The sequence below is a fragment of the Mytilus edulis genome, chromosome 2, assembly GCF_963676685.1.
Source record: "Mytilus edulis chromosome 2, xbMytEdul2.2, whole genome shotgun sequence".
NCBI classification, from domain to species: Eukaryota; Metazoa; Mollusca; class Bivalvia; order Mytilida; family Mytilidae; genus Mytilus; species Mytilus edulis.
This window is the reverse complement of record NC_092345.1, coordinates 99,969,126-99,995,623: the sequence shown is the minus strand read 5'-3', so window position 1 is coordinate 99,995,623 and position 26,498 is coordinate 99,969,126. Positions and strand designations below refer to the sequence as shown.

The window sequence follows — 26,498 nt, the reverse complement described above, 5'->3', positions numbered from 1 at the left end:
TCTCTTCACTTGGTGTCCGTCGTTGTCATCCGTCGTCTATTGTCCGTCGTCCGTTAACTTTTACAAAAAAAAACTTCTCCTCTGAAACTACTGTCCCAAATATAACCAAACTTGGTCACAATCATTATTGGGGTATCTGATTTATAAAATGAGTTCAATGATCCGGTCAATCAACCAAGATGGCCGCCGTTACTAAATATAGAACATAGGGATAAAATGTATTATATCTCTGAAACCAAAGCATTTAGAGCAAATCTGACTGAGCAAAATTGTTTATCAGGCCAACATCTATCTGCCCTGGAATTTTCAGACAAATCGGACAACCAGGAAATTTTGCAGCTTTTGGTTATTATTTGGTTTTCCTTTATTGTTAATTTTTAACATTTTTTTTTTTTCTTAATTTTTGTAATCTGACAAAAATATTCTCCTCTGAAACTACTGAGACAAATTTACCTGCACTTAGTCGAACTCATTATTAGTGTATATAGGTTTAATGTGTCCGATGACCCCGCCTGCCAACCAACATTGCCGACATGGCTAAAAATAGAAAAATGGGATAAAATGCAGTGTTTGGCTCATATCACTAAATCTAAAGCATTTAGAGCAATTTTGACATTGGGTAAACATTTTCATCAAGTTACAGACGAGTCAGACAAGCCGTTTTTGGGTTGCTGCCCCTGCATTAGTAATTTTAAAGAAATTTTGCAGTTTTTTGTTATTGTCTTGAAAATATTATAGATAGAGATAAACTGTAAACGGCAATAATGTTTACCAAGGTAAGATCTAAAAATAAGCCAACATGACCATAATTGTAAATTGAACCCATAATGAGTTATTGCCCTTTAAAGTCAAACTTAATCATTTTTCGTTTTTACAAAAGTCTTTATTTTTAAACAACTGAGACAAATTGAACCAAAGTTGGCTACTACTAGGCTATGATCTAGTTTTAAAATGTGTCCGATGACCCTGCCGGCCAATTAACATGGCTCACATGGCTAAAAATAGAACACAGGGTGCAATGCAGTTTTTGACTTATATCTGAAACTAAAGTAAAAGTATAACGGTTGCATTATTTCATGCATCAATTGTAAATGAAAATAGCATGTGGACGACACAGGATCCTTGGAGCCTCTAGTTTTTTTTTTATAGTAGCTGTCATCTGGATTGTTCACAGCACATAATTCTCATCCTGATCCTATCTTATGTAATCAAATGAGGATGTATTACACACATTCTACTTTACAGTAACTGTTACTGATTTATAATAAAATTTCTCTGCATCCTATATTATCCTTGAGGTCAACAATGTTGATGGTTCACAAGGCTGTTGCCAGATTACTTATACAAGCTAAATACAGGCATCAAATCCATGACAGAAATGATAAAATTCTGATGATATATTTACAAAATTAATTTTTCATTGCAAAAAATATTATCGCTGTTTCCTTTGTAGGAAACACGCACACCGACTGACACACACAGTTTTTTTGTTGAGTAAACATTGCTTCTTATTGTTTATTGTCTTTCTAACAATAATTATTCATTGCAATTTTAAGATGTGAAGTTTGGGTTTTTTTTAATGTGAAATTGAAAAAGATAATGTATTGCTTGTATATATTCAAAACATAATCTAATATCGAAGTAGTATAGAGAAGATATACAAACTTAATTTATAAATATAAAATATTTTCTTAAAATGGATATTACCTTATATTTTATCTTCTTACGACGCAATTCATTGACCCTATGACAGCAGATAAGAAATATTTGTGTTGTGAGAATAGGCTTAATCGTGTTACAACATGCATTTTCAATAGAGCACATAAACAAATATAAAAGTACTGTAATAAACAAATTATAAAATCTGAAATAAACCACGAGTTGATTTTATATAACATATACCATTAAATTCGTTGATTGGTCCATGTATAATAAGTATCGCAATATACGATGCGAAAATTTAAATTTAAAAGAAAATTGCTATATGATATTGGACTCATTGTCCTATTCAAATTGATAAGGTGATCAAGATCATGGAATGCTATAAGCGGTCTTTCACAAAAAGCACAAATAACGCAGTTAATAAAAACAAAAGCACAATTAATGAAGTTACCTAAAACCGAAACAGCTTTAAATGGAATAAAGTGTTCTCGTACTGCAAATGACCAAAATAAAAGTAAGCCAGATGCAGGAGACACCAAAGTGGGTGCAAACACGGACATTTAATTAATAATGATACAATACATTACAAAGCACTTTGCAACATGCAGCAGATTTCAAATAAACAAGTAAACCAACTAGTAATCAAGATGCAAGAATCACCAGGGACAGGTTCTTAACTGACATTCATACGTGAGATTGTTACAAGTCAGTGTAAGATACTGATGCAGACTCAACTACAACATGACTCGGTCATTATGGCATATACATAACAATAAAGCAAAAATAACCATAATATGATAAACTACTTATCTAAGTACAACTTTGAAAAGTATGAAAAATCTTCAATTTAGCTAAAAGAGCGTTAGAGCTCTCTCGTGACGAAAATAACATGAACTTAACATTTTTAATCTAAAGATAGTGCGCTAACAGATTTACTTTTTTGCGCTTTGTTGATATTTCACTATTATTCATGTTTCATGCAACGTTACAGCTAGCGGATCACCATCAAGGTTTCATTGTACCAGATAATTATTTAGACGGTTGCAAGCCGTTATCTATCAGAAAAATACGGAAGCCCTGGAATGCCATGCAAAAAAGAAATACGACTTGTGCGCACAAGTTACCAACTTACGCGCACAAGTAACTATCTTGTGCACTCCAGGGCTTCCGTACCCTGTAGCCGTTGCTTTCATAATATTAATAAACCTAATTCGAATGAACAGTAAAACTTATTACATGATTTAAATTTCATACATTTTGTTTTATTAAAAGTCAACCTATGACAATGCCATTTCTAAATATAAAACATGCACACACCTCAGAACCCTATAAGATAATAGTTACCTGTACTGAATGGTTCAATGACATTACATAATTTTGATAATTTGAGATTGCCTTTGAATGCATTGTCTGTACTTCTTAACGTACAATCGATTAACATTTTCCTCTCTTTAAAAATGTGTTCATATTTAAAATGAAGTTAGTTTATAGTTTGAATAAGACATGAAGCATGTCTTTACCATACATATATCTTGTGAAGCGTGAATAAAAAGAAGATTACAAAATGACATCTCATGTATATGCATTTGATAAGGTGCAGTTATTTTATAAAGCAAGTTTATTGACTTTTACTCTGACTCATACAAATCTATAGAGTAAAGAATTTTGAAACTAAACAGCTTGAAAATAGGTTAATCGATATAGATACAAACAAACATATTACAGCCCCCCCCCAAAAAAAAAAAACGTTACTACTAGAAAGATTTAGCATGTACGTAAGTGTTATTATACCTTATTCACGAACACAAATCCTTCAAATCTAGAGGAAGTTGAAGGAACTATATAAAAAGATTTATACATCTGCATTTTTTATTTACTTTCCATCCATATTTTGTTTTGACAAGGCTTCAACGTATAACATTCTAAATAACATACAAACACATCTTACAACTTTTATGGATTTCTATGATAAATTTCTTGCTTTTTTGTGTTTTTCTATTCACTCTTAAATGTAAATATGTTGGTTTTTTTTTTTTTTATTCCTACTTTTATATATCATGTATTTCCCATCAATTGTTTCACACTAACATAGACAAAAACATATGTTTGCTCATATAAACTGACTGGTCCCCTTTTAAAAAGATACTTGTATCCTTATTGAAATTATAAAAAATCAAAGTACTGAAGTACTGAACATCAGAGGACCTCAAGTTGTGTTGAATTATTGATAAATGACAGGTGTTTATATTATACCTACCAGACAGATATGTTCACCATACAATATAGTACAAATATTAAATATAATATGCTATCATATCTGAGATACTGACTTGAACTAGGAAACTTAACTTTGTGAATTATCAATGATTACTTGGTCAAATGAGAACTGTTAGATTGGCATTATGACCATATAGTTGCACACATACAAAAATCGTTAGCGTATACATGTAACTTATAATAGAGAATCAACATAGCAAACAATTCTTCGAGTAGCTATATAGTCACTCACTGAACTATGAAAAAGAGGTTCAAGACAATCGTATCAAAACAGATAAATTGTAATATTGTGGCTAATTAAAAAATAAAGTGGGGAAAAATATATTGTTTTGGCGAAAGAGGTGGCGAAAAAAATAATTGACCCAGGGGAAACTTTGGGGCTAAAGATACCAGATGAACAGCAAACTCATACATGGAAAATAAACTTACAATTCCATGACTAAAACTGAAAAAGACATGCATACAAATAAAAGTACACTAGAAACAACATAGAAAACTAAAGACTGAGCAACACCAACCCCACCAAAACAGGTGATCTCAGGTGCTCCGGATGGGTAAGCAGATCCTGCTCTACAAATGGCATTAATTAACAATGTTTGTACATGTAGTATCAGTGGCGGATCCAGGGGGGGGGGGGGGGGGTCCGGGGGTGCGCACCCCCCTTTATTTTTGCCGATCAATGCATTTGTATCGGGACATATGTTTTGCACCCCCCCCCCCTTTTGCCCTGGGTTAGCACCCCCCCCCCTTTCGAAAATTCCTGCATCCGCCCCTGTAGTATCCAGGTCTTTTTTCTGAAACATTTAGCTTTTGGATCAATTGCTAATTAAATGGATGTTAACACAGCAAGATTACTATCCCTTATTCTAGATTTTTGTTGCAGTCAACACAAACTCTTTTTAAAATGTTCATAAACAGCTTCACTGAGTTACATTTGTATCTTGGTTTTATTGTAACACAGTCAATCATTTATCCATTATATTTTTTTTTTATATTAGCAGCAATACATGTACATTGTAGGTTCTGTTTTCTAATTAGGTCTTTCCACCTTTCCGTGGAAAGACCTATTGATTTTGTTCTGATTATTATTTTTTTTTTTCTTCCGCCTAATTTTTTTTCTTGCGTAATTTTGTTGTTTCAAAAGATGTCGCTTAGATATTTGGAATATGATATCGTATAGTTTATACGCTTTAAAACTGACAACCGCGCAGTAAGAGTTATCTCCCCAAACACTGTTTTTCTTGTGGCCACTACTCCTTCGCAACCGTAAAAGATTACGACAAATTTATTTTACCAAATTGCTCGTTACATCTTCAGGATTCGAGTTTAGTTTTAACCGAAGCTATCCTGATACTCCATATGAGAGTTATTCCCCCTTATGTATTTGATATAAGTGATTTGCATTTCTAACTGGTAAACCATAAGTGATAGAGACCTAGGGTCTTTTAATTTGAGATCCTTGGTTCAAAAAAAATGAAAATTAGGTCAAGGTCAAGGGTCAAGGTCATATTCTAAATTTTTTATTTTGGCTTATTTTTACTTATTTTCAAAACCTTATAACATATCTACATCTTATTTTCACTAAATTGTTAGTTGCGACATGCCGTTACTTATAAATTTTGGTTGAAAGGGTGCGTAAACAATAAATAGGAGTTTTTACCCATCTTATATTTAGAATTATGCGTAAAGTCATATAACTCATTAACCATACATAATAAAGACCTAGGGTCTTTTGATTTGAGATCCTTGGTTTATGACCTTGAAATTGAGGTCAAGGTCATAGGTAATTTGCACGTTCTAGATTTTGACCTTTGCTTTAAATTCATATTTATATACTATAAAGCCATAGGAACTGACATTTTAGATTGATTTTTAATATTTTGATAATAAAATAGATCTTCACTTGTGGAAAGACCTTCAATTGTTCTTTGAACAATTGGTTTTTAATTATTAAATGGTTCATTGTAAATATTACAATGTATTATATGTAGATAGCCATTTGCTAATGATGGTATCTTTGTTAATTGAATATCACAACATTTGGATAGTTTTTTTCAACTGTTAGGTTTTTTTTACTTTGTTCTGGATTTAATACTTTGGATACCACTGGTTTAGAAATGTTTAGCAATGAGAACATTTTGCACTATACATATAGAACACAACTACCATATGAATGTGTCGGTCCTTTGTAAGAAACCTGTAAAACCGGCCTTGTAATTTTTTGGTGTACATGTATATCTTGATTTCCCGATTGTACATTGATGTGGCCATTAGTTTTCTTGTATACATTGTTTAACATTTGACATTTCATGGCTATTTCTAACTGATTTATGTATATATGATTTAGAGAATTGGCCGCTACCTACATGTACCATCCAAAATGTTTTGTAACCAAAAGAATCCAAATCTGATATATATAATTCATCAATATAAAAACTTTTTAGATCTTGGATGGCAGCCAAGTTTAATTATGCCAAAAACAATTAAAGTTTTACCATAGTTATCTGTGGTATAATTTTCACAATTTTTTAATGGTTTTGTTGTGTCTGATTTTCGAATAGTAACATATGAACAACAGAGTCAGTGTGGGGCCACTAAGCTAAACTGCCCGCTTTGCACCAGCCAATATAAATGAATGCCTAGGGTGGGAATCGAACCCACATACACCAACTCTGTTGTCCCTATATTTTTTTTAAAAATAAACAAAAAATTGTCAAGAACAAATTTAAAAATATAGCGCTCATAGGTTTGTCTCAATAAAGATTTGCTTAGTTTGCTCATGCAGTATCCCAATATTGCTCTCAATAGTATAAATAGGCTCATGTGTGCTCAAATAACCATTTAGATTAGTCTCAATATTGATATATATCTAACTCAATTGAGTAGATTTAGCTCAAATTTTACTCAACATATAACTGATCATATTTGCTCAATTTAAGATCTCATGGGTGCTCATAGATAAAGTTAACTGATTGTATTTCTCATAGATATAACTAATCATATTTGCTCAATTCAAGTTCTCATATGCACATATGCATGTATGTGTGAACAAATGTCTAATATAAGTTACTAAAATTTGACATGGATATAGTTACACATTTAAATTAAATAATGCTGTAGAGAATGATAAGCACAAGTATGTCATCAAATTATCATATAATTTTGGCGATACATGTCATGTATGGTCAAAATAATACAATACTACAAGCTAAGGAAGACTTAAAAAACAGGACAGTTAATCTATATTTATATCTCCAAAACTGTAAGGTTTCTCCCAATATATCTATAGTAATTCAGTAAATGTGATTAACCCAAATTCTGACATTTCAGTGTAAAGTAAGACTCTTGATTTTACGAGCAAGAGTCTTTATACACTCAAAAAGAGTCCAACTCTATAGGAAGAAGAAAAAGTCTTCTCTGAATATTATATAAACAATAAATTCAACCAATAATTATATATTAGAATTACTTACATAGACATAGTCAAAGTCATTACAAATTCCGCGTATTGACTATTTTCCAGTCAAGGGGACATATTCACATATACTAACAAAAAATGTAATGCAACAAACTAAGTCGGAGAAGGAGCGAAAATCCGAGACAGTATCTTAAAAACAGAAAATAGTTCCGTGTGTGTGTCCAAGTGATCAATCTACTTGTTATTTAGGGAGCTACCATTTAATTTTTATGGGGGGGCTAGGATGAAATTTGAAAAAAATAGGCAGGACAGGAGTTTTGAGTAAAAAAAAAAGGCAGGATGAGACACTTGCAAAAAAAAAAAGTCAGGACGACAATTTAGGTAAAAAAAAGTCAGGATAAACTAAAAAAAAAAAAAAGGCAGGACCGAACAGAGTGAAAAATAAAAAGGCAGGACAGAGATTACAGCTAAAAAAAAATGCAGGACAAAATTTTTCCTCCTAGCCCCCCCATAAAAATCAAATGGTAGCTCCCTTACGAAGAAAAGAAATTTAACTCAAAAAATTGTTGAGATCTTTATAAAAACAAATTGTTGTTATAAAAAATACACAAATAGTAACCTTATCTTTAAAGGCCTTGTAGGTTCTTGTTACTCCTACCCAATCTGCTGGTATTTTCAAAATGGCTGCAGGGGACGTGACCTGATAATTTATTTTAATATTATGACAGATTAAATTTTCCTGGTTTTGCTACGTTAATATTATAGACAAATATATGCTACAAACGGTTTAAAAAGGTTACTCCAAATCAAATAATTGAAATATAATTACCTTTCTGTGTATAAATGTGTGAATTGATTTCCTCTCGATTTTCTACACGCTCGCTCTTGCCCTCTTGCGCACTCGTGGTATTCATCCGCAACAACAATTTTTTGATATTGAAGATCGTTTGATTAAAATACAAATATTTCTAACGACAAAACATTTTCATATTATAAATTTTGCATTAAAAAAAATTAAAAAAACTGAGTATCCATTGAAAACATGAATTTAAAAGAAGTGATACGGAATTTTATTCTGCACTATATAGGTCCGCGGGTCTATAATGTCGGTTATTATTCCAAAACTAATTATATATGCATCTCTTTGATCTTTGCGCGAATTGAAAAGTAGGCGATGGCAATACACCCGAGGCCCCTCAGGGGCCTCTGATGTAAAAAAGCACATTTGACAGTTCCTGACACATCTGTGTAGTCAAAGGCTTAGAAATCATATATTATTGGAGACCTTCATATGTTAAGCTGTCAAACATTAGCAAAAGAAAGATATTATTTCCAGAACATTTGCTGTTTTTTAAACGTAATATTGTGGTATTCTTTATATTCTTGTCTTACATTTTAGAAACAGACTGGCTTATAAATGTTTGATAACACATGTGATCCTGTAACATTACATGACATAAAATTGTCTAGTCTTTTATATGCTGATGACTTAGTATTAATATCAGAATCTTCAGAAGGTTTACAAAATTGTCTAAATAAGTTAAATACTTATTGTGAAAAATGGAACTTGACTGTCAATCTTGACAAGACAAAAACAATGATATTTAATAAAAGTGGTAAAAAACTTACTAAAGACAAGTTTGTATTGAATAATGAAGTAATTGAATGTTGCACAGAATTTAAATATTTAGGTATACTATTCAAGCCATCAGGAATTTTCACCAATGCTGTAAATCTCCTCTGTAAAAAAGCTTCTAAGGCATTGTTTTGTATTAAAAAAATACTCTACTCAGATAAGATGGATGTTTTTCCCCATATGAAACTGTTTAATTCTTGTGTTAGCCCAATATTACTGTATTGCAGTGAGATATGGTCGCTAAATATTGTGAAGAACAAAAAAACTCTTGAATCTCAATACTTATCTATGGAATCAGTAAAACTCCAGATCAAATTTGCGAAAGGTCTTATAATGTTAATTCAAAGGCAGTAAATACAGCTGTATTAGCTGAATTGGGAATGTACCCTATTGGTATACAGGCCCTTAAGTCTTCTGTAGGATTTTAGTTACATATTTTAAAGTCAAATGAAAGTGAGTCTTTATTATATAATGTTTATAAAACTAACAAGCATTTAAATGATGGATTTGCTTCAAAAGTTAAAATGCTACTTTCAAAATTGAATTTCACTCATGTTTGGGAAAATCAATGTACCTTTTCTAAAAAAAAGATTACTTTTAGCTGTTGTGAAGAAGCTCAATGAAAATTATATTATATTTTGGAAAAATGGTCTCTTTAATGATGACAATTCAATAAATGGAAATAAACTAAGAACCTACAGAAAATTTAAAGTAAAGTATGAACTAGAAAAGTGCCTTTTATTGAATTTAGATAAAAATGTTACAAAAAATTATGCTAAAATAAGAATAAGTAGTAGTATGCTGGCTGTTGAACGCGGTAGATACAACAAAACAGCTTTAGAAAATAGAATATGTCCTTTATGCCATAAAGAGGTGGAAGATGAATTTCATTTTATCATAACATGTTCAGAAATTTAAAAAAATTGGATCAAAATGTTCAATGAAATTTCTAGTGTTGTCCCCAGTTTTAATTCAATGAGTGAAGAAAACAAATTTGATTTTATATTTTCCTGCAAAGAATGGGATATTTTACTTATTATTGTTAACTATATAAGTGAAATGTATAATGAGAGAAACAATTATAATGTCAATTTATGAACTGTGTAATTGATGGCTTAACTTGTAATGTTATATATAAGCATAATATTTGAATTAATAATTTTTAAGAGGAGGCATGCTGTCAAAAATAGTATTATAATTAATATTAATAATCTATATTTTTTTTTTTCAATGATACATGTTTGTAGTGTTTAATGTCTATTGTTTTGTAACTAAAATGCCTGTCTGTCTGTTTGTTTGTTTTTTTGTTTTTGTTTTGTATTTAAGTAACAATCCTATTGTTTGGATTTTACACTAATAAAATTCTTATTCTTATTCTTATTCTTATTCTTATTCTTATTCTTATTCTTATAAATACGGATGATAAGTAACGATTTGTCCTTTTCGCATGGTCCATGGTTTCTGTCAAATTTAGGTATGTTTTTTTTAACACAAGAGGAGTACTTTTTCTGTCCTTTACAATCGTCAGGCTATATGGAACGCGTATGAGGTGGATCATTGGGATATGTGTCCTCTTATAATAAAATTAACGGTTCCAATTTTCTTGCACCAGATGCGCATTTCGACAATACATGTCTCTTCAGTGATGCTCGTGGCCAAAATATTTGAAATCCAAAGCTTATATAAAAGATGAAGAGCTATAATCCAAAAGGTCCAAAAAGTATAGCCAAATCCGTGAAAGGAATCAGAGCTTATAAAAGACGAACTGGATTGCGGCTGTGACAAGTGGACATAGCAGAGGTCATCTGTTCAGTTTGAACATATTTATTTATAGTGGATTGGAAAACAAGTTAATGAACTTAAATTAATCCCTTTCCATTTTGCAGTGCGAGTGCTCATCTTTGACATAGATATTACATAAAGGTCAACCAAATCATGATGGCATATGCTCAAATGACTTTTATCTTCGTCATTTGGAACCCCTGGTTCAATAGCTTCATCAGCCTTTTATCAAGGAAACTCTCGGTCACGGAATAGAATTGAAACGAAAGTAAAATCAACTGGAAGATATGCAGGTTGACACTAGAGAAATACAAAGGTTACGTATGGAAGGTTGAATTCGTCTTTTTAAAGTTCTACGAAAAACACAAAAAAAGTCTTACACATACTATGTCTTCCTGCAAGTTATTAATGACTTATTATGTTTAACTGATGTTTCTTCGAGAAATAGTTTCTCTTTGACAATTGATGTATAAAAGGCTTTCCTGAACAATTTTCTTTAACAGTTGTATAAAAAAAATGTGTTACATAGTATTTTAATTATTAATAAAAATATTTTCTATCCGGAAAATCTTTAAACCTATTTATAACTTTATGATGTATGTTGTGGGCGAATTTTTACCTGTCACAGGTATGACACATAAAGTAGGTCACACATATTTCAAACGGTAAACATGTAAGGAATTTAACAGGACTGATTGAAAAACTTTGTTGAACACCGATTGACAGGAATACTTCAGAAAAAATATACACTTGTATGAATTACACTTTCAGGTAAGTGAATTAATTTTGAAATCGATCAAGGTAAATCAATTACGACTATTATATAAAATATGAATGTGTAGTTGTCGTTCTTTGTGTCGATATCCACATCTATACTAGTAGAAACAGTAGAACAGAAAATGGTCGAAATACAAAAAAAAAACTGACATATACAACCAGAGTACTTTATTTGACTCAATTCTGTTATAATTGTTAAAGCTTTTAAGTTTACTGAACAGGTGAAAATAAATACATGTACGTAATTGTAAGCTACCTTTGTTGTATATTATTTGTTGCGCCACAGGCAACCGATTTATCAATCTGATTTGACACTAAATAAATAGGTTTTCATATAATCTAAATTACTTTGAATTTATAAACATCAGATACTAAACGGTGTAAATTATTTATGACTGACCAAATTTCGTGCTGCGAACTCTTGACAATTTTTACATTAACTTTGGAAATTATGAACAAAATCCACAATCAGTTTCTATAGTAAATACGTGTATGTATTTGCAAGCTATCCTATACAACGAGATTTATAGATTAGTTCATGTGTTGCCTTACCGTACTTTTCTTTGGAATACAAATAAAAAATTTCTCGGATGACCCTTAATATTTTCTATAGTATTGAGCAGAGTCTGAGGCTGGCCATTTCACTTCTTTTATTTCCGTTAGATTCTTATGGGAATTTTTAACGACCTTGACTTGCTATTTATAAAGCCCTCGCGCGGTCAGTTATTCTGTTATAACTGAATGTTTTAAACTTAGAGTAAGAGTTCATAAATTTTAGCTTAAAACTTCGTATACTAGACAAACAATTAAAGTTGTTTAGGAAATTCTTAATGTAATTCAAGTATCTGAATTTTTAATAATCATTTTTATGATGATTTAGTTAGTTTTTAAAACAGAGCCGATCTTCAAAAGAGAGCAATGGTTGTTTATTCTTTATTACTTAGCTTTACAGCTCATCATATAAACGATACAAACATAGCTGTAATAAACAAGATTACAAATATACTATATAGATATTATTTGTACCTGTGTATTGAGTGAGGAGAATACACATCTGTCAAATGAGGAAAAGTTCATTAAACGAGTTTCATTCCCTCAATTACCTTTTTTGACAAGAATAATTTATTTTACATTTGTATAAAAATTAAAGGCCCTTCGCATCAACACGCACAATAGTGTGATTTTATAACACATTGCACATTAAACGGAAATATTTCAAACGCTCATATTTGTGTATGTATATATACCTACATATGTTATTTTTACGAATATAAATCACATACATTTATTCAGGACAGGACAAAACCATAAAACCAGTTACAATAAGCATTATTTCACATTTTTTGGTGGAGGAGTTGGGCTAATAAATATAAAATTATATATATTAATAAAAAATATATGAGAAGTATTAAGCTGCTATAAAAAGCATATAAACTCAAAATGAAAATGATTTATTCTTGGAAAAAACATAACGACATCTTATCTTAGTTTACCACCCTCCCGGTCGTGTGTGAATTTGGATATGTTTCTGTGCAGTGTTTATTGTGCACCCAATGTCCTCATTAAATAATTCAAAATTTTCTGACTATGATATTTAAGTCATCTATACCTACAAGCTTGAAATCAATGATACCACCGACACAGTTAATATCACATATAATATCGACAAGGAGGGACGTCCTCGTTTCAACTATTGAGAAATAACCGACTAAGAATGGCGTGAAATTTGTACTCGCCATGAGCAACACGAAGGGTGCAACATGAATATCAAGATACGTTTATCTTTCTGGAGCACCTGCTCAATCTTTAGCTTTATACTTAGTGTTCATAGACTGTATAATCGTCGTTTTTGTTTTTGCCATGGTTTTGTTGGTCTCTTTGGCTTATGATGTTTGCTTCTCTAAATGATACATGCAACCTCTTTTATAAGCAAATTCATATTGTTTCCAGATCTGTACTTTACTGTTGTAATGATTTCAACAGCAGATATTGCATAAAAATGTATCGGTCAACGTTTAAATATTTTTCTGTAAAAAAATTAATCAGTTGAAAGATATGCTGGAAGTCCCCGTTCTAATAGTACTGACAAACCTATACCATACATTCTTTTCTGGTTACTTTGTTTTCTTCAATAATAAATAAATTCATGTAATAACAATCACGATTGGTTCGACCTGAAACTGACCTTTAATACGTTGACCTTTAACGTATTACACTTTAAATCGTCATTAATAATATATAATACATCAAACGAAAAAGGTGTGTGTGTAAACATTATTACGGTCCCATTGAATTAAAGATTAAGAAAAGTTGTGAACAACTATATGGAAGTGAAATATGTAGATTATCTTTAATTATGTAAAAAAGTTCAGATATTGAAAGCTGAAAAAAATCAAGTATTGTTAAGTTGAAAAAACACTATGACGCCTCGTTAATAAAAATTTGTAAGGGTTCCGCGGAACCCAGTGTCTCGCCTACTTTTGCTGTTAATCACACGCTCATCAAAAATGATGAAAAAAATCAATAAAATTATTCCTCTCGATACTATCTTTTGATTGTCAGAAGCTTCTGTCCAAGTTTGGTAAAAATCCAGGCTAGTTTAAGAATCTTAAAAATGTTTTAAATACAATTCAAGGATAGTTTAAGAAAGTTATTAAAATTTCCAAAACTTTAACCACAGAGTGAATATTTGTGGACGCCGCCGACGACGACGCCGACGGAATGTAGGATCGATATGCCTCGCTTTTTCGACTAAAGTCGAAGGCTCGACAAAAATGAACATAAAGTAGATTTGACCTACAAAACCCATTAGAACTCAGTTGACGTTATAAACTGCGAATATCTATACTCTATACTCTAACAGAAATTGTCAGACTAAACAACGCTAAAAAGAACGAATTGAACGAAGATTGACTACTGAAATGATTTTTACAAGTTTTCAGCTAGTTCTATTGACGGTCTCTCCGGCTTTAGGATTTCAATATAAGTTTAACGCTGTGTAGAGCTATTTTACAGTCTTCAAAAATATACAAATCATAAAGTTTGTTCATAAAGAATACATTTTTCGAATGAAGTTTCGGTTTTTAGATTTCTTTTACAATATAACATGTTGAATACTATATTTGAGCTATCTAGATTATATACTCATGTAAACGAGGTACAGGCTATGTAAATAAATATGTCTGAAATATACTTAATAAAATAAATGTGTTCAAACAAACCACACTATAAATATATCTAATAAAGGTATAAATGCTACATGCATGTATAAACTGGGCATGTTTATAGTAAACAACTGTTGGTGCAAAATCAGGGGTAAGCGTGTCTCCATACCTACTTAAAAGTCAAATAAAGTGAAATCCAGATTTGTCTCATTAATGAATAACAAAATTTTTTTTTTTGGCACTGTGCACTTGTAATCTATAGTAGACATGCAGTCAATTTGAGTGTAGAATATGAATGTAATATTTGCCACTGGATGTTAATCAATCCACAATCAATCAATTCTGAAGATGAAATTCACTTCCTTTGAGTTAGGGATTTTGTTGCTTGATTGAGATGAAATGATAAACTAAAAAATGTATGTAGGAATTTCTTATAGTTTTTGAACAGATGATATTAAGTATTTGAGTTGTGTTTCTTATTGTTAGTTAAAAAAATGCATTTTCATTATTTTAACCACAAACTAGTATTTTACGGTATTTAAATATAGTTGATATCGGATGACAAGAAACATATACGGATATTATTCACTTACTCGGGGTGAGGTGGGCTGCAAAAATATCAAAACTCTTTCCCCTACCTGTTTTCGTGTTTCATGTTCACGAAATATTTAACCTGCAGCTAAAGTGAAGACAATATATGAATTATTGGATTATATCAATTAAACAATATGCTGGGAGTATTAATGTCACAATTTGTTGATTTATTCGCAAGGTTCCCTGCAGCTGCTAAATAATAAAAACATATTAATCGCATCAACTTTTTAAATGCAAGTTTTCAGTGTTATTACACGTGTGTGTGTGTGTGTCCTGTTTTCAGATATGTAAAACTAAAGAATTACGATGGAATCCGATCCAGTGGCCCTAATTTTAGCTTCCCAGGAGGATGTTTTATCTCATGGACATGTATTGTATGGACTGGTTAAAGCGGGAGAAGATGGAAACTGTGTGGAATCAACATCGCGGATGGTTAATGTTGTTCCAAGAAAGAGGTAACTACACAAACTAAAAAAAATACAATCAGATATTTATAACAAACAATCTTTCAATTCAGATTAACACCAAACTTTTTTTGTACATTACTTGCATAAGAATCAGCTTAACCCGTTTGAATACTGCACTATGATATGTGTGTCTTAAGTTTGACAAAAAAAAAACGCCGGTTTGTAACAGCACACAATCTTATTATACCTATGCGAACTTTTTTTGGTGATAATACCTTTCTCTCCATTTATATAAATGTGCAAGTCTCCTGTCCGTCAGCCTTTGGTGTGTAACAAAATATCTCTAAAATAGCCTCACTCTACTAACAGTGTCCATGAAAACTACCAAGCCTAAAACAACGAATCATTCTACTAATAGTGTCCATAAAAATTACCAAGCCTAAAACAACGAATCACTACCAATAGTGTCCAGAAAATATTCCAAACCTAAAACTACATATCAAAGGACTACCCAGCAACAAATAAAAAGCAACATAAGACCAATAATTTTTTTCACAAAAAACGATTATTAACGAGTGACACGAGTGTAACAAACAGCTTAAACAAAAAATAAGGAGAACTATATATATCCACCATAGACGAAATGACGAGGATGTAAACAAACACCAGGCACAACACTGTATCTCCCATATAACGACCAAAGCAACACGGTGAAAATACACACAAACATACATGTACTACACAAAAATATATTCAAAGAAAAAGATTTTCTGCTTTTAGGTAGGGTTGTTGTCTCTTTGACTCTTTGTCTCTTTCCCGTTTCCAATATCTGTTCTATTAACTGCGAATAGTAAAAATGTCGCAAGTATCATTTTTTTTCCGGCAGTTGTTGTTAATCTTGATGACCATCTATTCATTTCTTTTAAAATATAAAAAAAAAAATTGCATACAACTAAGGATAACAAACTTGAAATAAATATGTTTTTTCATAAAAAAAAAACAAAAACCCATTAATCAGAAATGTTCAACATTGTCTTTTACACAGAATTTACTGTATGGATAGCGTAGATGAGCTGATTGAATTCCGAAAAGAATTATTAAAACGTCCCTTGGTACTGCAGCCCATTATACAGGCAGGCAGTGGTATACAACGACTCGATTGTTTCTTCTGTGTCAAGAAAGGTAACTATTGTACAATGTTCAACTTTGATAAAGGTTTATAGAGAAACAAATGATACTTGACAATCTTTGCGCTTAGTGCTTGGGTTCATTGCGAATGAAGGACAAAGAAGCTTAAGTGACATCTTATTCGAACCATTTATTAGAGTTGTCTCATTGGTAATCACACCACATCTTATATTTATATAAACTTCTCAGTTAGTTACCTTTATCCAGAGAAAATACTGAATGCCCCCTCCCCCCTAGTTATGGTAAACTAGTTTCATGAGAAGATAAGCCATGAAACATAACCTTTCCTTTTATTTTTATAGAACCATGGGTAGTTATGGTAAACCAGTTTCATGAGAAGATAATGGAACATAACCTTTACTTTTATTTTTATAAAACCATGGGTAGTTATGGTAAACCAGTTTCATGAGAAGATAATGGAACATAACCTTTACTTTTATTTTTATAAAACCATGGGTAGTTATGGTAAACCAGTTTCATGAGTTTACTTTTATATTTATAGAACCATGGGTAGTGATGGTAAACCAGTTTCATGAGAAGATAATGGAAAAGATCAGTTTGGGTTTGGACATGGCAGCTAAAAGTATGTTCAGAGGAGAGCCAGTGGTCTTGGAGGTGATATACTTTTTAAGAATATGATATTTTGTATGTGTGTTTATAGCTTAGTATTAGTATATGTAGTAGCTTCGACCATGAAATTTAAAGTGACATGCAATTTTATTTTGGATCGAATGCAGATTAATGAATAAGTAGCTGTATAGAATAATATAACTGTGTGTATTTACAATGTAGATGTATTTGCATAGTTGTCTGTTTAACTGGCTGCTCCTAGTTCGTCAAGTGCCATGACCCTTACTTACTATGCTCAAAGATGGGGTACACAGTAGAAATCCAAATACCTTTCTACGCTTTAGAGTATCATAAACTTCTTCTATGTGTATGAAGTCAAACGTTTTTTTTACTGTATAATATGAACTATAATGTCTCTTTCAGTTTGCGTTTGGTGATATTTTGAAGAAACATTACTATGGAAACATATCGAAGTATATGTCATCGAAGTTTGCCTACACAGACTGTGAATATGGTGATATTATAATCAGATCCTCTCCTAACAGATCATACGGAAATAAAGTAAGCTTATTGTAATATTATCCTTTTATGAAGATATATCCTCCATTTTCTACATTTGAAAATGCCTGTACCAATTCAGGAAAATGACAGTTCTTGTCCATTCGTTTTTTATGTGTTTTGTCATTTGATTTTGCCATGTGATAATGGACTTTCCGATTTGATTTTCATTTGAGTTCAGTATTTTTGTGATTTTACTTCTAACTAAATTAATCTGTAAACAACCAGTTTGGCTCCCTTTGTGAACTACATAGATATTTAACATATTACCTTTATTAAATGATTATGGTACTTTTATATAGTGGTACTTATTATGTCCTGTTTGAAGTGTTACTGTGGTTCCTTATGTAAAAAGATTGACACTGACACCTCATTTACCTTTTTATTAAGGTGGCACAGTTCAAATTCAGTTTTGATGATGTAACTGCTAGCGAAATTAAAGTAAGAACGATTGAAGAGGCAGCTAAAGAAAAAAGATCACCAGTGTTAGAGTTTATACCTCAAAGTAAGTATAAAGAAAAAAGATCACATTATCAAATATAAAGTTGTTACATAAATAAACTCATCATATATACAGTATCGGCTTTGAAATTGTGTACACCAGACGGGCTTTTCGTCTTAGAAAGATTCACCAGTGGCAATAGAATAAGACAGGTCAAAATAGCAAAAAGGAAGGTGTTGCCAATACATCTAAGTTAATTTACTCCCGTGGTAGACAATTCTTATTGTTTCGAAAACATTTTGTAAAGTTTTGTAAACAGTTTATTTCTATATAAAATCCTTGGTTAAATAAATCAACATTTGTCATTGAGTTTTAGAGACCTCTCTCTCAACTAGTAATCACTATAGTTTAGTACTTTTCCTCAGTACTATCGAAAAATGATTGATTGTTATGGATGCAGAAGTATAAAACATGCACTAGACAGTAGTAATATAGTAGTCTTTTATTTCAGTTTGACGGAATTTAGGTCCTGAGATTTGGATTGGATTTCCTCTCTCGATGTCTTTTTTTTATTGTAGTGTCTGATTGATGTATCAATGGTGTACCAACCTCTTTAATTTTTATTATCCTTCTTTTCAGGTCAGTTGACAGATATTTTACCAAACTGGGTGTTCGATGAAGTTGAAGTAGAAGAATCTATTGTTTCTACTTCGGATTACCATTCAGATTCAAATAATGGCGCAACTGGTGGTATGGTTGTGACTTCACAACCACGTGAGTATACGAACTCTCGGCAAAAATCAAATAGCAATAAACTTTATGTGTCAGTGGACCTTCATGTGCAAGAAGAAATTGATAGTTATGAACAAGAATGTGTGCAAGATTCTGAAAATGATTATGAATTAGGACGTATTCGCCATTTTCATCAAGGAAGTGGGAGGTCAGATTCGTCAATGGCGGACAGTGGTTTTGGCGACATAACAGTACACAATGAGAGAGCACAATTACATGACAGAAAAAAGCGGACAAAACATAAGTTTCCTCATGATAGAAATAATTATGATAATTATGCATTTGAGGACAATGATTTTGAAGAACCAGAGATGGATACGATTATTACACGAACTGGGAAGAAAACATTTAGATCTGGTGATATGGAATCTTTGGATGCTCGTATGTTAATGGAAGAAAATTATCTGTGATGAATTGTGCCATATTTTTGCCAGTGCCATAATACTTTCAATGGTCATACATTGATAATTTCGTCTTCGTTTAATTAATGTAACTTTTTTCATATTTATATATAATGTGAAAGAGAAATCACGAAAATATTTTTTTTTTCATTTTAATTTGTACATTGAGCTTCCATGAATTGCAAATCACTCTTGAAAATGTCAGACCATTGAACAGTAAAACATTTACAGATCATGGAATATAAACCATTAACATAAACTTAATTCTCGGGAAATTAGTGTTTCTGCAACAAAACACTAGCTGCATGCACTGCTTCCAATCTACATGTGTATATCACAATCGTCTATTTCCCAATTCCGTTATTAGGAAGATTGATTTGTTTGAGTTCAAAGGGACATAACTATTCATTACGAACAAGAGCAAATTAATCTACAGGTGGATAATATTTTTTCAAATCTTTTTATTTCCTTTGTTAAAGTAAAAACTTAATTTCAATAGTTCTATATTCTCCTTCAATAAAAAACGGTTAAAACACCTATGCATCACTTTAAAATTATCTTGCTTTGCATCTGCAACAGCACTGTTAGTCAGGTTTACATGAGTTATTAATTGAAAAAGGGGAACAACTTGTTTTAAAATGGTGGATACCAGAATTAGGAATTGGCAAAAAGACTGTACTCAGAGGTACTTATTGAATGGTTTGACCTTCTCTTTTTATTACTATTTTTTTGTGGCTTTTATTTCATGGTTTGCTCATAATGGTTCTATTACAATCAATATTTCAAAAAAAGGCAGTGAGTGTTTATATATGATCCTTTGGATGAAATCAAATATCAAAAGATAATTATCAGCAGAACTTGGAGGAAAAGAAATTAAAAACAAATAGGAAGAAGGCAATCTAATCAACAAGTCCCTTAGGTGTATCTTGGAGGTATTTTTACTACCATGACAAATAGATCAGGGTGAGTAAATCGAAAAAGTCGCCTACATTTCTTTTAAATATGCTTAACATTGCTTATCCATAAATTAATCTTGATGAATATAATCAAAAATATACTTTGAATGATATAAATTCAGGTATTGTAAAAGAGTATTCATAATCATGAAGATTTCAATAATCAATTTTCATAGTGTATCATTTCTACAAAATACTTAGCAGACTTAATTGTTTTTGTAATTACAGATTTTTTTATTTGTTCTTTGAATATGACTTTTTTCATATAAGCCTACTAAAGAAATAAATGGTTAGAAAACTATTTTACTACGTAAGATTACTAATAATTATCTTTTTAATATCCGTCTGTGTGTCCAGGGGCCTATCGAGCACAACATTCTGATTCTGATTTTAAAAAAGGCAAATATTTTAGTTTCTCTTGGTATTTTTATGTTATTACTTTCATCCGTTCCCCCTCTGCTCCAATATGACTAAATAAAGACAAAACCTATTTAGATTTTATTTGGAAATACATGTTTTTATACTTAACTCACTGAGTAATCAGAATAACAAACAGTTAATAACTCACTGAGTAATCAGAATAACAAACAGTTAATAACTCACTGAGTAATCAGAATAACAAACAGTTAATAACTCACTGAGTAATCAGAATAACAAACAGTTAATAGCTCACTGAGTAATCAGAATAACAAACTGTTAATCTAACAGATGAAGAGTTATCATAAAAACTTAATCATTGGTTATGCTTGGATGGATAATCTGAATGATTTTTTTTCAAAAGGAGATTCAATGAAAAGGTCTGCTTCCGAATTTAATTCCTCAAATCTGTTTCTATGCAATTCTATATGAACGAACTGAAGCAAAAAAGACAACTCATAATCATTTATCGATATCTAGCAGGTAATTGTTAACCTAGTCCTGAATTATGATGTAAAGTCTCAATATTTAATATTTATGATTTATTTAACATTCCGGGTAATTTTATCTTTTATTTGCAATAGTTCCCATATATATTTTATAACCATATAACATAATAACTTGTTATGTGAAAATAACTATTTTGTATGTATATACATGTACCTATGCAATAAATAAAATTTAAAAACTTGCTGTTTTAGAAGTGATTCTGAAGAAAAATGAACTTGTAAATATGATCCCTAATTGCATCATTTTCGTCCTTTACAATCAGATGACTCTATGACTATGACTAAGAAGAGAACATTTCTTTACGTCAAGGAAACGTCAAAAAATAAAATCACTAACGAAACTTAATTGTCACCATATACTCTGTAACTGTAGGTCATATGCTAACTTCTATAGATTTAACTGTTCTGGTTTAATTACACATGTGCTGTACGTCAATTGCTCTATCAAGCTCTAAATCAATCTTAGATTATAGGTACTTTTGAACTCCTTAAATAATGGCTATTAAAGATCTATCACTAGCACACACAAAAAATAGCTGTTCAAAAGTCATAAATCGACTGAGAGAAAAGAAATCCGGTTAATAAACTCAACCCGAGGGAAACACATCAACTTTAAGAGGAAAACAATGCAACAAAAGAAACACTGAAGTGAAACAAAACAAACATCAACATATGAATAGAAACGAATTATTTGATAACAAATGCCATGTTCCTGACTTTGTACAGGACAGTTTAAGAAAAATGGTGCGTTAAATCTAGTTTTTTGGCTAGGAAAACCTCCAGCTTATTTGGCAATGTAAAAAAAAAGATATTGCTTAAATGACAACAATACTTAATGAAAATACAGAACAAACAAAAGCAAGAACACATATTACAGAGAAATTATTACAATTACCATGATTATGATGATATTGAAAACTCGTTTTAAATAAATGATTACTTGGACTATCAATGTTTTACCTATAGAGAATGGAAATTAAATCGACTATACTGACAAATATTCGACTGAAACCATAACAGAAACATAAATAAATACATAAATATGGATGTGTAAATGGTCATTTTTTTAACCTTTCGTTTTTGCTTACGTGCTTTGTCCATATGCAATTTTATTTTTCTTAGTATTTTTTATAGTGTTAAAGATTATAATACAATGTTGACTGCTGTACCCCACTTTTAAAAATTTTACCTATTATGTCTTTTTTGATTTTTTTTCTCACATTATAGTCAACATAACGGATTTTTTTTTGCAACTGTCATACAAGTGAGAGGTTTAGCTAGCTATAAAAATAGCTTTAATCCGACATGAGGAATTGTCTATACCTAGTCAGCAATATGACAGCTGTTTTGCATTCATTTGATGTGTTTGAACATCTGATTTTGCCAATTTTATATGGATTTTCGGTTTGGAATTTTCCTTTTAGTTCTGTATTTTTGATATTTACTCTCCATATCTTTTGATATCATATATGACTGTTTCCGGATTCTACATCTTGAATAGATACAGTTTCGTTAGGCATAAAGTCTCTCTACCTCATATATTATTGTTTGTTCATGTCATGAATGTTTCTGGATCGTATATCTGAAATAAATACAGAGACTAGTGTTATGCAATTAAATCTGTATAAACATCATGATATTAATGACTCCTTCTGCTTACTTTTTCTAATTATATATCTGGAATTATGGACGAAATAAAACTATTGAATGCATTGCAAAGCTATATAAATTGTCTTATTAGATCAACAATTTATCGGAATCGCAAAAATAAAAAGAATTTAGTACGAAGTGATTTTACAACCGAGAACTTTTGAAATAGAGAATGTCGTTAGTTATTGCAATACTCGTTTCAAGGTTTTACAGATTTACAATGAACTGCAATGATCTACATCGTATCAAAATATTTAACCGAATCCAATATGAATTTGTGAATGGACACGAGTTAAATAGTTAGAATCTTCCATTCATACCTCGGAATGAGACCCAGGAAAAACTACATACCACGTTGAAAAAAAACGTACACAATACTCAGAAATAGGACAACAGCGTGACAAATGTGTCATACCGTATTCACGAACTTTGTATAAGCAAAATTCTATCACAAAAACAATGTAAACATATCTACCCTCTAAAAGGTTGTCTGTGTTGTTATATTTTATATTAGCTATACATGTCCTTATTCTGATATAGGTTAACTCAATCACATCTTATATCTTATACATATTACCTGTGGCTAAATATGTCAGTGATGTACAGGCTGTACATAAAAAGTTATAGTGGGTTTTTTTTTCATTACTGACTATCAATGACAGGTTTCTGGGGTATTTATCTGAGGCAATCTCACTTCTAAGCGAGATAAATTGCATACTATCTATGTACATTATCACAATAAATAGCAGACCGAATGTTTCACTCCATCTAGCTGTCATAAAGACCCACTTATAAAGAGGTCGCTCAGTATTGGATTTCTAGATTGTGTTTTGTGAACATATCTTAGTCTCAGGTTTTGTCTATTCTTCTATGGTGAATGGTTATTCATTTTCCCTTGTTTTTTTAAAGGCAGTGCTTTAAGGCCTGACTTTCAAGTCATGATGTTCATCTTTCCTTACGCAAATCTTTGCTGGGGGTCATTTTGCAAGAAATAGATCCGGAAATGTTTAAATTTCTCCTCTACTTTTTGTGGTATGTATTGGTTTTTGTTCCTTTCATTTACATTGGGAAATAAAGAAACGATCAGTGTGTATTGTTCGTTTTAAAAATCTGTTTATTAATGTGTCTTTTGCATTATAAGCAGTCAATCTGATTACAAACTATCATTATTCGAATTCCGTGTGGAAAGAGGTCCGTTCAATTTCGAGTACTATTTGCGATCTAAAGATATTTTAAAATCATTTCACTCGTTGATATAACATGATATTATAATTAAAAGTCGACTGACCGTGAATTATATTGCATAATAAACAATTTAAAGTATTTCTGTTCGTGAAGCCGTATGACGTTATAGTTATTTCGGTCTCAGTTATGTAAAATATGAAATTATCGTTCCTGAATAGGGTTCCACTAATTAAAGACAAGAAGCGTCAAAAAGTGATAAGAAGCGACAATGAAATTAAAATAGCGATAAGAAGCGACAATATAATTAATTTAGCGAGAAGAAGCGTCAAGAAGACTATATAGCGACTATACATAAATAAAAAAAATGTCATTGCAACAACTTATTCCCCATAGATATTAAAAAAACATGCATTATTTTTTATTATAGGGGCGGTTATAAAACATTTTTTATATAACTGTACATTGATAGATAAAAATATGTTTTTATTAAGAAGAAAGGGATTAGTTTTTATTAGATATAAAAAAAAATATATTTTATGCACACGCTAAAAATTGGCCATCAAAACAAAAAAATTTCAATTTCCTTTTAAAGAATTTATTGAATCAAAACCATGCAATATCATTTCCTTTCTAACAGTGAAATTCTTCTTTTTCATAGGGACATATTTGATAGGTGTAGCTTCACCCTATCACATCAAATGAGAATAGCCTCGTGAGAGAATTACGATTAGCTTGTCCCTTGTTAGAACTTTATTGTCGCTTCGTCACTAAATTAAACTTCTTGTCGCTGTTTGTCTCTAAAATTCTTCTTGTCTCTTATTAGTGAGACCAGTCAGTTCCGTCCTTAACTTCCGTTTTTGCACTGCAAAACAATCACACAATTAACGATGCCTAGTCCTTGTTGGTGTGTACCTGAGTGTTATTTAAGAGGAGGACTTGCATTTCTAAATGACTTAATAAGAAGGAAAAGTTGGATCAACGCCTTGGCTCAAACGTAGATTGTCACACAAATGTGTCATGTGCGATGCAATCGTAGAACCCATATCAATCAGCTGTTGTTTGCAAGGCACATTTTACTGAAAACGACTACGTTCAGGAAACTATTCATGGTAAAACTTTATTTTCTTTAAGAAATATATACTGTTATTTATATAATCGCCATGCAAGTAAACCAAAGTCTGTTTGCAACTGCAATTATCGTTTTAGAATAAAAAGGGGGATGAATTCAAGACGTCATAACTTTTGGGATTACGATTCAATATCATCTGTTTGACATTTTTTGGTTAATACTACAATTGTATGGTTTTTCTACAAGAGATATATTATACTGATAATTATTTTAGCAGTAATTATGTAAATTTTGGTTGTAATGAAAAGAATTCATGAGCTATGCCTCGGGGCTTTCTTGAAAAATATCAATGACAATGTAAACAGGAACAAAACATTGACATGAATGATGCTCTCCACCTATGTTATAGTTATTTAGGTATGTGTGTTGCACAAGTCTTTCACAAGTTTCAAAAAAGCTAATGTTATAAAACTTTTTTCAGGGCACATACCCACTTTGTAGAGACTTGTCTACTGCCATGCATTCCCATCCTATTTTCATGCACCATTTCATGATTTGTAAGCAAGAGACTGAATGGTTTACAAAAGTAAAAATCAGGACGGTGTCCCGTTAAACCAAAAGAACTAAACTGGATGAATATTGTAGGAGAAAACTAGAGGAAAGTTTTGATTTGTGAAATTGGTTTTCCTGAACAGATGTACATTCATCCTGCAGGAAAGATTTATAACTGTCCACCACCAACTGACGAGCTAATGTTGAGCTACACAGATGGAATTACTCAAACACCATAAATGCCTATGTTTTCAGCACAGATTTCACAAATTATGACACAGCTGTGCATTTGTATGCGATAGTAGGGGGGCATTATGTTTTCTGGTCTGTGCGTCCGTTCGTCTGTTCGTCCGTTCGTCCGTCCGTCTGTCCCTCTTCAGGTTAAAGTTTTTGGTCAAGGTAGTTTTGGATGAAGTTGAAGTCCAATCGACTTCAAACTTGGTACACATGTTCCCTATGATATGATCTTTTTAATTTTAATGCCAAATTAGA

The 26,498-nt window shown here is 31.4% G+C and overlaps 1 protein-coding gene across 1 annotated transcript; it reads left to right on the top strand.

The window, feature by feature from the left end:
* Positions 1–11,378: 11,378 nt before the first annotated feature.
* LOC139513668 (uncharacterized) lies at positions 11,379–21,731 on the top strand. Its single transcript, XM_071302364.1, has 7 exons — positions 11,379–11,546; positions 15,594–15,765; positions 16,763–16,899; positions 17,408–17,520; positions 17,899–18,036; positions 18,424–18,538; positions 19,115–21,731. Exons 2-7 carry the CDS (start codon positions 15,617–15,619, stop codon positions 19,675–19,677), a joined length of 1,215 nt encoding a protein of 404 aa, XP_071158465.1. The 5' UTR covers positions 11,379–11,546; positions 15,594–15,616; the 3' UTR covers positions 19,678–21,731.
* The last annotated feature ends 4,767 nt before the right edge of the window (positions 21,732–26,498 follow it).